Source organism: Pteropus vampyrus, unplaced genomic scaffold, assembly GCF_000151845.1.
Source record: "Pteropus vampyrus isolate Shadow unplaced genomic scaffold, Pvam_2.0 Scaffold69, whole genome shotgun sequence".
Classification (NCBI taxonomy): Eukaryota; Metazoa; Chordata; class Mammalia; order Chiroptera; family Pteropodidae; genus Pteropus; species Pteropus vampyrus.
The window spans coordinates 449070-464449 of NW_011888850.1; the positions used below are offsets into that span (position 1 = coordinate 449070).

The 15380-nt window shown below is 37.6% G+C and overlaps 1 protein-coding gene across 10 annotated transcripts in view; it reads right to left on the minus strand.

The window, feature by feature from the left end:
- Nucleotides 1-15380, minus strand: part of RAPGEF5 (Rap guanine nucleotide exchange factor 5) — a 416073-nt gene that overhangs the window by 140043 nt on the left and 260650 nt on the right. For all 10 annotated transcript variants that reach the window (XM_023531487.1, XM_023531485.1, XM_023531483.1 and 7 more), the window contains one exon: nt 7125-7191. In XM_023531487.1, coding sequence (XP_023387255.1) covers nt 7125-7191 — 67 coding nt within the window. The remainder of the gene's footprint in view (nt 1-7124; nt 7192-15380) is intronic.

Below are 15380 nucleotides of genomic sequence, written 5' to 3' on the forward strand. Positions count from 1 at the left end.
CTCCATCTTGACTAACCTAAGATTATTTCTAGACCTTGCTAACTCAGCCTATAAGTAATTCTCCAAAATTCTAACTTTTTAAGATTTACCAAAGCCAAAATTCCATGCTATTTCTGCTTCCTGGACCAGTATCGATTTGAAAGTTTCCAATTTAAAAAACTGTCACTCTCATCTTCAGATACTACTGCTCAAAAATGAATTAATCCAATGTATCTAACCAAACTTGCAAATCATCAAGAAGAATAAACTCTAGGAATCCTAGACACTTTATATGCTGCCTGGACCTGGAAGGAAGATAAGCAGTCTTACGAAAGACACATTCTTAAAGAAAATGACTGAAGCTTCAGGTGAAAGATTAGCCATGGGAAAGGAGAGGAGTTTTAAATGAATGAAAGCAAAATATGAGAACAGGCAATATTAGAGGAATGGGATAGTTGACAAGACAGGAATTCTGAAATGTTTGCATCTTTGAGTTTCATAGTGTCACGCATTCAGTGAGTCAGACAACTGGTTTTTCATTAAGACCCAGCTCCTTGTGCCTTTGTAACCAGAACTCTCTCTGGGGAAAAGACAACTCGGGAGAAGAACCAGATAAAGGCCCACGTTAAGTGCAGGCCTTAGTTAATGAAAGTAAAATCAGAATGATTTTACCTGTCAAGCAGGATCCCAAATGGGCGAAAAGTGAGAAAAAGACTCTAACTAGAAAGAATGCAAGAAATCATAAGAGAACGATTTCACAATTGATGTGAAAACTGATAGAGTTATGTCACGATTTCTGGACACTGGGCAGGAAAAAATGTTTTTGTGAAGTGGACAATGTGCAGCAGTTAGTAATAACCATCTCTTTTTTTCCTAGAGAGATGTAAAAAAAAAAAAATCTATAGCAGGTTTCTTTCACTTTATAAGTTTCACTAAAAGCATGACTGTTTGCTTCTTGGGGTTTCATCTGCTTCAAGATCTTCCAGAACTTATAGCAAACACCTCCATTAATAATTTGAGTTTGATTGGCAAGTTAAGAATTTTTTAGCTCAGTGTTATTTCTCACAGGAGTGATAATGTACCTGAAGACCCTATGAGAAGGGATTTAGAAAATACCATTAAAAGCATCAGAAGCAGAAGTTCTACAATAAAGTTAGATGAACAGAAGAAAAATGAATGAGGGGATACAACAGAAACATACAGAGAAATTTAAAATGATGAACATTATAAACTCAATAAGCTCTGAGAAGGAATACGAGATTATAAGAGTATCTTATTAAATGGTCCCAGAGCATCGGATTTTGCTCATTCCCACTGAATTCTCAGATTTGACCACAAACTCTCCACCATTATTATCACCAACTTAATGTTTTATTGTAGACACTCAACACTGTTTTCTTTCACCGTCCAATGAAGGCTCACTTCACTAGACCAGGCAGCACAGCGTACCACACCGCATGCCCCCTGTCTTTTTATAAGTGCCACTAATGTAACCACTCCACCAAAGAGGCATCTAATATACAAAATTCACATCTTAGCTTAACTCACATCACCTCAGTGGTTTGACATTTAGACTGTGTAAACAAAAATCACAAATTTCACTCAAGCCCAGATAAGATGCTTGTGTTTTCTTATCTCTACACTTTGCATCATGAAAATTTAGCCTAAAGAAAGAAAAATAGCCTAATACGGTTTGTTTTGGATGTTGATTTTAAGTAAGCAAGAAATGGAAGTCTAGAATCAGTTTTTATCTCCTATTTAAGGATATCTATGTTTCCATTTCCTGTCTTTGGATGCTTCCCAAGTACTCTAAGTTCTTTATAATGCCTCCAAGTTTAATATATTTCCTAAATTTACATCCTAAGAGCTATGGCTTTGAAAATAATACTTCGTGCACTGTAAACTCTTCTCTGTATTGAGTTTACCCTGGATTGTGATACAAATTTGTAAAAGCTGTGTCATCAATTCTGAATATTCTTTTGCCATTAACACTAAAAGAATTCATGTTTAAAAATAAAATAAATAAATAATAAAAATAAAAATAAAATAAAATAACGCTCTGAAGTTGAAGGATGGGAACTGGTAGGCTATGTCATTCAAAGGTCCTTCTTAGCCCGTCAGCTTTATCAGACCAACAGAGACTCCTAGTAAATGAAGAGAAGATTTTCAAGGTAACAAAATTTGTAGGGTCAGAGATATTAGAAAGGAAGCAAAGGTGCTAAGGCAGAAACCGTATGTACAACAGGGAAACAATTTCCAGATAATAATGCCCAGAGTGTGTCTGCAGGAGCTCTGTAAGTGAAGGAGTCTATTATAGCCATGTCCTTAAGCCCTAACCTGAAAACTTCTTATTGAGTTCTATTGTTTAGGTGTGTGGATACCAGGCACTTGGAAGGGTGGCTCTTTGCTGAAAATCACCAGAAACATGGGTGGAACATTTCTTTCGTTCATGTGTGTATAAATTTAACAATTGTAAATCTGACCTAATTATAAAGACATTTTTATTTCTATACAGGCACTGTCTTGTCATGTTCCTTTACTATGAAAACTCACTTACGTTTTCTTCCAGGGTAGAATTTCAGATATTATTATTATTATTTTTTGATGACGGGACATTTCCCTTGATGAACCTAAACTGGGACTAAGAAATAAACTATTGAGCTTAAGGGAATGAGGAATTTTTTTTAAGACATCCACCTACAATATTTCCAGGTCTGAATAACAAAAGATGAATGTACAAGACGGTACAGTAAAATGTTGCTGGAAGGGACGGCTCCCTTTCCAGTGCCCTCAAATCGTGCAAACTCTTGAGGCCCACGTTAGCAGCTCTGCATTACAGATGTCACTTTTGCTTTCATTTAATGCATTTCACAGTCATGGTAAATGAAAACTGTTACTTCAGTGAGGAATATAAATATTTTCCTTCCTGTATGGTGTTAACACCTAGGTAACAAAGTTTTTACACCACTGCCAACAAGAATGACTACATCATGAAGACTGAAGCACAACTGTTCCTTAATAAATGCTTATACGATTAAGAAATTTAAAACTCAGAACTGTCTAGTCCAAACGCTCAACTTGGCCAAGGTCACATTGTTGAAAGAATTAAGAATCAGGGTCAACAACATAGATAGATCTTGAGATAATCATGCTAAGCAAAATGAGTCAGACAGAAAAAGATGAGAATCATATGATTTCACTCATATGTGAGATATAAAACTGAAAGTAACAAACAAACAAGACAAACAAACAAAAACACAGACACAGACAACAGTTTAGTGGTTACCAGAGTGAAAGTGGGGAGGGGATAGGTTAGTCAGGGTAAAGGGGGTCAAATATATGGTGACTGAAGGAGATTTGACTTTGGGTGGTGAATACACAATGCAATATACAGATGATGTATTATTGACCTGTACACTTGAAACCTATATAATTTTATTAACCAATGTCACTTCAATAAATTTTTTAAAAATATATTTAAAAAAGAAGAAAAAGTATGTTTATACTCAAAAAAAATAAAAAAATAAAAAAATAAATAATCAAGGCCCTTAATCTCAGGTCAATGATATTTTCACTATTCTGGGCCAGCTGAAGAGATGAAATTTTCTCCTCTGCCCTTTATTTTCATTCCTAAATACCACTACTCTAGGACCTGACCTCAAATTATTCAGTCTTTTAGCTTGGAGATTTTTCCAGTAAATCACCTCAACCGAATATACAACAAACACTTCGCTGTCCACGCTTCCTTTTTAAAGGCTCCCTTGAATTTGACTTTCATCGTTTAAACCACTCAGTTATTTCCAGTTCCTCTCACTGTCCTTCATCTCTCCACTGCCCTCTGACTGTGAGTGCTCCCCAAGACTCCATCTTCCACTGCTCTTCAATCAATAACCTCTCTGTGACTGGCTTCCATAACTTCAGCCCTGACCTCTCTGAGCTCCAGATTCATGTCTCCAGGCAGTTTCTGAATATTTTTATGTTCTTATCTCCCCGAACTCGATATGTCCAAAAATATATCATTTCTCTTTCTGCATATTTTATTCAGCTTCCTAAAAGAATTATCACTTTGCCATTCATGCAAGAACTTTAGTCATCTCACTCATCCTCTACCTCTACCCAGTCCTACTGATATTTTAAAAATTCTTTGTGTTCCTTTTTGAACCTCCATACACTAGGTTGTTGTCAGCCTCTCAACCAGTCTCTCCATCTCCAACTCATCATCTTTCTTAAATGTCTACTTTAACATGTTAATCTGTTGTCCAAAAAAATCTCTCGTTTTTCTTAGCTAGGATCTTCTCTAATCAGGTGGGTCTACTATTTTCTCATTGTACTTTCTCATTCCTCCACCTGTACATAATAAGCCCAATAGCTAGAGTACACATCTTTCTAATTGTCACTTGTTCAAATCCTGACTGCCTTTAATGGTGGTTCAAGTCCGGTCTCTTCAACGAAGCTTTCCATTACTGTTTTTGAATTTACTACCTAGACACCATAATTTTTGGTGCTCAGTTGCTAATCACTCTATGTGTTAACTTCCAAAATGTCCTAGTGTGGATATAGGAACCACGCCTTACATGTCTTTGCTGCTTCTGAAAATATCCCAATAACTATATTACAAAAAAATATATCATGAAAAAATGAAGTATAGTAGATAAGAGAACATGATTACGAAGCAGAAAATTCTGAGTTTAGATCCTGGCTATGTTTTTTTCTGGATGGGTAACTTTGGACAAGTTACTTAACCTCCATAATCTTGTACATCTATAAAATGGAGATAATGCCACCTATTTCATAGGGCTGTTACAAAGTTTAGCAGAATGTGTACGTAATATTTGTACAAACACAGACAATGTTTAACATAGTATCTGGTTCATAGTGAGTGCCTTTTTAAATATTTTTCCTACACTGGGCATTCTTCTTTGGTCAAAATTTTAAATTGCACAATCTACAATTCAATGCAATGAGTACCAAAACTGCAATGGCATTTTCCACAGAAACAGAACAAACAATATCGAAATTTGTATGGAATCACAAAAGACTATGAATAGCCAAAGAAATCTTGAGAAATAAGAACAAAGCTGGTGGCATCATATTCTCTCATTTCAAACTATATTATAAAGCTATAGTAATCAAAACAGTATGCTACCAGCATAAAAAGACACATAGATCCATGGAGCAGAATAGAGAACCCAGAAGTAAATCCAAGCTTACATAGTCAAAGGAGCCAAGAATACACAACAGGGAAAAGACAGTCCCTTCCATAAATGGTGTCGGAAAAACTGGACAGACACATGCAAAAGAATAAAACTGGACCACTACCTTATACCACACACAAAAATGAACTCAAAATTGACTAAAGACTTGAATGTAAGACCTAAAACCATAAAACTCCTAGAAGAAAACATAGGCGGTAAGGTCCTTGAAATTGGTCTTGATGAAAATTTTTTAAATCTAAAACCGAAAGCAAAAGCACCCAAAGCAAAAAAATCAAAGTGTGACCAAAAAGCTTCTGCCCAGCAAAGAAAACCATCAACAAAATAAAAAGGTAACCTATTGAATGGGAAAAATATTTGCAAATCATGCATCTGATAGAGGGTTAATATCCAAAATATATAAAGAACTCATAAATTCAATAGCAAAAAACAAACAAACCAATTATTAAATAGACAGAGGATCTGAACGGACAATTTTTCAAAGACTACATACAGATGGCCAACAGGTATGTGAAAAGACGCTCAACCTCATTCATCATCAGGGAAATGTAAATCGAAACCACAATAAGATATCATCTTACACCTTGTCAGAATGGCTGTTATCAAAAAGACAAGAAATAACATGTGTTGGCAAGGATATGAAGAAAAGGGAAACTTTGTGTACTATGGTGGGAATGTAAGTTGCTACAATATGGAAAACAGTTTGGAGATTCCTCAAAAAATTGAAAATACAACTACCATAATATCCAGCAATTCCATTTCTGAGTATTTATTACTCCCCCCCAAAAAAATGAAAACGATGACTTAAAATGATATCTGTAAACTCATGTTCATTGCAACATTATTTACAATAACCAAAATATGGAAAAACCTAGGTGTCCATCAACAGGCAGATAAAGAATATACACACACATTACGAGAAAAAATTCTGTAACTAAGTATGGTAACAGATATTAACTAGACTTATCGTGGCGATCATTTCACAATATATACCAATATTGAATCACTAGGTTGTATACTTGAAACGAATATAGCATTGTATGTCAATTACACCTTAATAAAAATATAAATAAAATAAATAAAAATAAGCAGCAAAGGACAGTTTTTAACATGCTGCCAAAATTCCATCTCACACAAAGTTTTATACCACCAATCACTGTATTTAGCCAAAAATTACTTTTCTAAGCTACATTCCAGAAGAGCAGGAGAGGCAACTTTTAACTTTCAGGCTGTGCCCAGAGGTGAAGATCTGGTGTATAAATGTGTGCAAGATCAGTTTCATCTACATACATAATTCAATCCAGCATGATTTTCAGCAATTACCATTTTAATAATACAGTTACAGCAGAACTAAAGAATCTTCGGTAAGGCTAGAAAAGTTTCCAGGAAACCTAGCCAATGCATAAAGATTTTGTGAGCAGGATTGCTAGAGCCCATCAAAAATGAGAGCTCAATGATTAGCGACCTACTGCAGCTAGCTTTTTCTGTGAAGGGCTTAAGCTATTCTTCAGCCAACAAGACAATGACCAACTCTGACTAGCAGCTTTAAAAAACAGAATGAAAATGCTGCAATATAGTACATTAAAAATGAACAACCTGGCCTTTCGATGGCTGAGGTAGTTCTTTTTTTCCCTAATGAAACAAACAGTCTTTTCTCCCTTGTGCAGCAAGTCACAACTTTCCCTAGGTTAAGTCATACTGTATTTAAAAAATCAGATGCTAAGCCTTCACTAAAGTTCCAGGACTTTTCCACCAGGACTATCGATGATCTTGCAGTCAATGCCATTGTTTCCGTTTGCCTTGATCTGGGCCTCCCACAAGGCTAGGCAGCCACAGGGTGAGTGTCTCTATATCATCACCCAACTGTCTCCCTTCACAAACCCTGGACTCATTATTTCTGCAACCCTAGGAAGGGAAATTGCATGGCCTTACCGCAGATGTTAGACGAGCAAGAATTTCATCGCTGCTTTCTTCCGAGTCTTCGATTTTCTGATGAGACCTTTGAAAAACAAAGAATGAATGAACCTTCACCTTTGGTTGCTCAAATTTTTCTATCAAGTTACGGGGACTATGTAGCAAATAATGGCATTACTGTGTAATATACTGGTGAAGGTATGCATGCAAATAATATGGTGTCAGCGACGCCCTGGAAACACAACTCTGTGGCAGCCCAACTGTTCTTTCAAAATCAGTTAGCAAGTACCTGTTTACAAAGCACCAATTAAATCCTGAGGCTGGAGTATTGTTCTCCAAATGATTTCATGGAATAATTCTGACACACTAGATTTACAAATACGGGCACGCACAAAACATAAGGAAATGTGACTACATGGTGGTTAAGGACTGAAATTCCCTCTGGTCTAAACGAAACCCAGATTTTGAAAATATGAAACTAGAGTTTCCACTATATTTGAGATTCAGCCAAAACAGATATATTATGAAATGGTCTATTACAGGCCCAATACTATGATAGGAATTATGAGGAATACAATAGCAGAAGCTTTTGTTCTTTTTTAAGATGCCACAGCCCAGCTGATAAGCCAAGGAAATTTTGCATAAGTTAAATAACTGAAGAAATATATAACATATTACACAGTATATGATCAGTTTGTTTGTTTAGAAAAAAACACCTTTCTAATGTAATTCATGAAAAATTTCCACCGCATAAATACACACACACACACACACACACACACACACACACACACACACACACATAAAGTTGCATTTTTTTTCTGGGTTTGATCAAAGAAAAAAATTTAACTGATGCCGATTGAATACATAGAATTGCCTCCCCGATCTATTTCCACAAGCAATCCCTTTCAACACCTTCTGTGGAATTGGAGGGGTTGGTGGTAATTGCCCCGCAGAGCAGAGTTATCAGAATGGCAGCCCAGTGATTGATTTCAATCTCAGTGACTGCAGTGGGCCAGCTGGAGTACTAGCCTGTGGGGCAGGAGGGCTTCTCCTGGCTTATAGCTCTTTAAGAAGGGAAAAGCTAGTGGGATCAATTCTGTCATTGCCTTCCTGTTTCTGTACATGCTATTAAACCCTTTTATAAAAAAAAAAAAAAAATGCCATACCCTTTAAATCAAAGCAATGAATTACAAACTACTACCTTTACAAGAATTGTGTGATACAGGTATGAAGCAGAGCTGATGCTGTTAAACGACTTCATTATTTGTACATCAAAGTGTTCAAAATGTTAGCTAATAATCTTCCCAATAAAAACACTATAAAACTGAACACTATAACTTACTGTATTCCCAAAAAAACAAGTTACCTTGATAATGAATATTTCAAACAATGAGTTCCATGATTAAAATCATCTATTCACAAGGTTTCCTTATACATGAAGTTGTACTAAGAGGTTTGTAACCCTTTATAACCTAAGCCACCAAACCAGATTTATATGACTAAGCCAAAGTACTCAACAGATTGGACAGAAAATTAAGCACCAAACACCAAAGACACAAGAGCACATTCCAAGGGCTTCGATGTCCCATCTGTGTCTGCGGTGAAGCATGGGCTGGCCTTGCTGTCTCATGTTTCTCAGACCCCAGCAGATACCTGAAGGATTAGTTAATGGGACGAGGTATTTCGCACAACCACACATTCTGTCCTAAGTGTGTTTTCAACAAACTGCTGAAAGAAACTCAGAATTCCAAGGGAAGCTCTTGTGTATGTGACTGATAATGGCCTCTTCATGAGTAATGGCTGAGCAGTTGCTGGTTTAATGACAAATAATTTAGTCCCTGTCCAGAAGCAAAACTATCTTTCATCATTCTTCCAGCACAAAATATGCCTTGGCAAAAAGGTTTCTAAAGGAAATGCGTGTAAGAAAGACGAGTGATGATCTCCGGAGAGCTGCCTCGCAGCCCACATACCATTTTTATCCCCTCGGTGATTTATGCCTAGAACTCTCAAGCCTTTCTCCAGCTCCTGAATCTCTCCTGGGCTCACCTTGGTTTTCCATCTGCATTCAGAGTGGCTCTGAGGTGGCAATTCCAGAATACTTTCACCCATGTGGGGATCTTATAGGCTCCTCAAACTCAAAATAACTTAGCTTGTACTCCTTGTGCCTCCTGCCCTCACTGTTTCTACTTGTGCTTCTTACAGCTCAGCTTCACAGTCACTCTGTGGCCGGTCCCTCCCTCCCGCCCTTCCACTCTTGCCAGACACCAGCTCTTCTCACTTCTGGTCCTCAAGCTCTGCTTTCCTTCAGTCCCTCCCTGTCGAGCCTCGGTGAAGCTCACTGAAAGTGAGGTCCTCACCTTTTCTTGCACGAATTATTTTAACTACCTTCTGACCCATTCCTCTATCTCTGGCTTCTCTGGTTTTCAATCTCCTACAGATACCAGATTATTTTTCTAAAACCCAGATCTGGTCCTGCTATTCCACAGTCGAAACCATCAAGAATTATTCCATTGCCTACCGAGAGCTCTAGAATTCAGAAATAATCTTCTTTTCCTGCTAAAGTGTCCCATTCCCTCCCCCGCCCACAACTGCATCTGCAGGTACCTGCACCTCACCTGGCAGAAAGGAGGAAGAGGGTGCAGAACTGGCGGTAATGGGTAAACAGTGGAAGAGCTTGAAAAGAGGGAAGGAAGAGAAAATAACAGTCACTCTCCTTCCTTGCCACTGTGGTTCCTTCCCAACTCGGTGCCAAATGCCCGGAAATACCAGAGTCTCTTTTCCCAGCAAATGTACTTTGACGAAAATGTAGATTAATTTTGATTATTTTATGGAATGTAAATACACATCAGTGCAATCCAGTGAAGACAAAGTTCTCATGTAGCAGATCAAAATAGATAATGAAACAGATGGGGCAAAGGAGAACAAAGAAAATAACGAAATACTTTAACTGCACATTTTCCAATTATTACCAAAGGGGGCTGTGCCACTCAGGGAACGAGAGAGGAAGAGAGAAGCTCTGAGTGTGGTTTGTCAGGGGTTAGAGAAAGGAAGTAAAGAAAGCCTCACTGGAATCAGCAGGTAATGGCAGTGACAGGTTGGCATTAAGACAGAAGAAAAAAGGAGTGACCCCCAAGAAGGAAGACCCATCCTCAGGGTTGTGCCAGGAGGAAGCTCCAACAGTTACTCGGCTTTTAGAATTCTATGATTGTTTCTCAAGGTCTCCGCTTATCAACAGCCCTGGCCTGAACACAGTAATTCTCCAAGGAAAAGTGCTGAGTCCTAGTGCTGTGGGCAGAACACAACCTAGGACATAAAAGGCATTCAATAAATATTTGCTGAATAAATTGAGTACTTTAAATTTCTATGAACCACCATCTCAGGACTATGCACAAAATATTAACTTGTCCCATCAGTTCAACTGAAGGACCCTGCTTGTACTCATTCCCATTAGCTATCCATCATTCTTCCAGCAACCTGCAACAGGTCTTCCTTTCAATGACCTCCTTGTCACTAAAATCCATCAAGGCTGACTTTCTAATATCGAATTCCAAACAGGTGGTAATTTTGAAAATATCTTAAATAACAGCAACATAATTACTCACCCCTACCTCCTCATCTTCACCTAAGAAATAAGAAGTACAGACTGAGTGACAGCTCCACACCAAGGCAATTGTTGGCCAGACATTCGCACAATTCACAATGCAACAGTGAACAACAGGAGCAGGAAGCTCCCCACCTGAGAAGTCTCCCAACACCAGCTCTCAGCTCATCATGGTTGAGTTCCCATAAAGAGCCTTAAGAGGTAGCTCGCAGGAGCCATGACCTGAGCAATGGAATACACTTTACACCAGTCAGTCCCAGTATAAGCTCTAGCAACTTGGATTTAACTGGTATCCCTTGCAGAGGTTCCCAGAATTCTCTTTGTGAAAATCCCTTCATGAGAATTAGTATAATGGGTTTCAATTTTTTTAAATTAATTAGTTAATTAATTTTTAATTGAAGAAATGATTTAAAAATTTTCCCCCATCTATCTCCCCGCTCCTCTCTGTTAACCACTAGTCCATTGTCCATGTCCATGAGTCTCTATTTGTTTGTCCTGTTCATTTGTTGCTTTTAGGTTTATATCCCACATATAAGTGATATCATGTGATTTTCAACTTTTTCTGTCTGGCTTATTTTGCTTAGTATGATTATTTCGAGGTCCATCCATGTCGTTGCAAATGGCAGTATTTCATCTCTTCTTATGGCTGAGTAATATTCCGCTGTATATATGTACCACAGAATGAAGTTTTTAAAAATAAAGCTTGCCATAACTTTTATATATAAGAGAGAGAATCCACATTCCTTAATCAGGTTTTGAGCAAAACATTTGTGCCTTAAAATCCAAGAGCAATCAATACCATCTTGCACAGGAAAATGCCATTTCCATTTCAAAAGTGGAAGAAGTTTCCTGATATTCCATGGTGGGAGGTTGGAAGCATTTTCTTACAGAAATAGTATTCAAATAATATCACTTTAACTTTGTATATTCATATAACTTTAAAAATGCACAAGTTCTGGCTGTGTATCTGTGTCTCTATATTGATTAGCATATGTGAGCCACCAAGAGGTACCACTACATAACATTGTTCCTACAGGAAAATGTATTAAATACATCCTAACGACCACAAAATAGACAGACATTTGCAGTTAAGTAGTTCAAGGGATAGAGACTGCATGTAACTGGCACATGCCAATCCAGCTGAGATATCATTCACAAGCCTCCAGGCCCACCCGAGCCAGCGCTATACAGGACACGAGCAGGTTGCAGAGAATGCTAACAATATGAAGCGTGTTGTCAGTCAGCTTTCATGTACAATGCCATTACCGCCACCTCAGGGGCCTTCATTTGTTTCTGTGTGCTTCTTACATACAAACCACACATCGACCTTTGCATTAAAGAGACATATTCTAGCTGGAGATCTAAAGAGGGCGGGGAACACACCTGTCTCCAAATCAGAATTCTGACAGGAGAGAGGGTCTTCTTGGGGGAAATAGGAAGACCCGTTCACTACCTCCCACCGTTACCCCCCGTAGCCAGGCTCCTGTTGACCTCCCTGGACTGTTTGGTTTGGAGGGACTTGAGAAAACACAATTTTTAAGATGGACTTCAGACTATTCCTGCCAGAGGCTGATGAAATTTTAGGGCATAAAATATGTCAGAACCAAGACAAACTATACAGGAAACTTTCAAACATGATCCCACGAGAAATAAGAAATGCACAGCACACAAATATATGAAAAAAAAAAAATCATACCGTGCAGTGGCTTTAGAAAAATCTATTTTAAAGATATTTTGCCAACACAAGTGAGAGTCTCCAGCCTGATTTGTGATGGTCAGAAGCATCTTGGGAGAAGCGATCCAAGTGAGGTTCTGATGGGGAAGGAGTGACCCAGGAACTGCAGCAGGATTACCAGGACAAGGAAGTGGGGAATGGCAAGAAATAAAAGCAAAGCCAGACGAGTCAGGGCCCAGTCTGCTACTGCTAAAGAGTCTGGTTTTACGCTGAAGCTGTAAAGCAAAGCAGATGGATGGAGAAGTAGCTAGAAGAAAATATAAAACCAAATGCAAGTTTGGTTTCTTGTTATTATGACTTAGAGAAACATTTGTTTGCTGAAGGAGAACAGCCAAGAGAGAATGAGAGACTGAGGAAGCGGGCATGGAAGTCTCCAAGGAGGTAAGATTCACGATCCAGGTAGACAAATGAGTCTTGAGCAGAAGGAGGGGCTCTTCTTCCACCAGCCAAGAAGGAGTGAAGTTAAGTTGGCCAATGAGGCCACAATTCACATTCTCCTCTGACAACCCAGAGCCCAGTCTACGTGTGCTGAGTGTCAGGCAAGGGAAGGTATTCAGGAACATTCTTTTTCAAAAATATTGCCTGAGCCAGATTTGAAATTTTCCTTCCCAAGAAATCACTGCCATCAAGTCCCAGACGGCACAAAAGGGAATGCTCCGTAAGGAACACACTCAATCTCTACCACATCCAATAGCTACTGACCTCAAGAGGGTGAAAAAGGTGTCATATGTAACACTCAAGTACTGTCCTATCTACATTCTCCCATAACATCCATATTCTGAACAGGTCTGTTTTGCTTAACTAAGTGAATTCCTATGACAAAAAAGAAAACGGGAGGGCGGAAGAATGAAAATTAAAATTTTGAGGTCTTTGATATCATGAAAACAAACATCAGTTAAATCTTCTCAAGAGAAGATAATTTTCCATAGCATCAGGCTACTAGTTATGCTTATAGAGGAAATTTACCAAAAAGTAGTCAATTATGAATGAAACAGGTTTCATTAAGGGTCCGGAATACATAGTTACACATTCATCTAAAACTGAATAAAATTATTACTGATATTTCTTTTACACAGTTTATACTGAGGATCTGAAGATTCGTGCTTTATATTTAATTAAACAGTTAAATTTCAAATGCTAGCACAGCCAGGCCTAAAAGTTCAATTTTTGTTAAAATTCCTGTACTACTCTTAAATATTGATGTACTCTGACAAAGATAACCAATCTGTTCCCACACCTGGAATAACCCTTATTTTTAAACAATGGAAATCTTGGAGGACTTACTGTTTCCTTGCGAGAGGGGATGATGAGTAATAATGAAGACTAAGAACTAAGACCAGCTGGATTCACTGCAATTTTTTATACAATTTAAAGTGATAAATGGAAATTTTCTTCACCTATGATCCTAATACAAAATTTATGCCAAGTTCCATCATGAAAACCTTTTTTTGAGAAAGACTTTTAAAATGTTTATTTACTCATATAGTATTTTCTCCTTTCCAAAGATCACAAAATGAAAATCTAATTAAGAAAAATTGGGAACACGAAGGGTAGGTTTGGGATGAAGCTGGTCTCCCCAGTTAGAAGGTGTTAATGCAGCATCATTTCAGAAATTAAGGATGCCAATGGATTTCTTATGTTGCTTATACATGTCAGGTGGAAAAGGAAGAGTTAGGGAGGATAAGGAGAGTAAAGAGAGCAGAGGTGACAGGTAATGGGTGGTGGTGGTGCTACTGTATATAGGGTACTAAGAGGAGACAGGGACCTGAATTTTGGGAGTCGTCACTGTGGAACTGATATTAAATAGATGACTATGGGAGGGCACATCCAAAGTGAGAGCAGAAAAGAAGTCTGAAGACCGAGTTCCAGGATACTCTTTGTTTAGAGGTCAGTGTTTCTAAATGTAGGTTTTATTATTAGGCAGGTATGGTGAGGGCAACAGATCGGGAGATAACTGATTAAAAAGATAGGTCGGTTAGGGGTGAATTAACATCTTAACAATATTGAGTCTTCCAATCCATGAACTTAATTTAAGTCTTGTTTGATTTTTTCATCAGACTTTTAAAGTGTTTAGCATACAGCTTTTGCACTCATTTTCTTAGAGTTATACCTAAGTACTTCGGTGCCTTCTTTGTCCTAATACATAGAAATATAATTGAATTTTGTATATTGACCTTGTATCCTGTGACCTTGCAAAATTCACTTATTAGTTCTAGTAAGATTTTTTTGTAGATTCTTTGGGATGTTCTATGAATATAATTAAGTCATTTGCAAAGATAGATGGCTTTATTTTTTTTTTCCTTCTCATCTGTATACCTTTTATTTCTTTTTCTTGCCTTACTGTACTAGCTAGTATTGCAAAGATGTGATAAGAAAAGATGTATTAGCCTTGTTCCCAGTCCTAGTGAGAAAGGATTCATTCTTTCTCTATTAAGTATGATGTAAGCTATAGATTTTATCAGATTGAGAAAGTTCTCTTAAATTCTTAGTTCTCTGAGACTTTTCATCATGATTGAATATAGAATTTTCTTAAAAGCTTTTTCTGTATTTATGAAGTTTATCATATAGATTCCTTTTTGGACTGCGAATATGGTGAATTACATTGATTGAATTTTGAATGTTGAAGCATCCTTGTATTCCTGGGATTAAATTTCCTTTTTTCATGATGTACTATTATTTTTATATATTGCTGGATTCCATTTACTAATTTTTGTTGAGAAAAATTTTTGTGTTTACATTCATGAATTATATTGGCCTCTTTTATTTTTCTAAAGATTATCATTATAATGCTGGCCTCATAAAAGACCTTACATTATTTACATACGGTCATATTCTTCACAGAGCAAAGCAGAGTACTTTATACAAACTTGATGATCAATAACGTCCTGTTGAGTAAGTCACTCTGTAGAGCGCTGGTGCCAAGTGGCTATCTTTT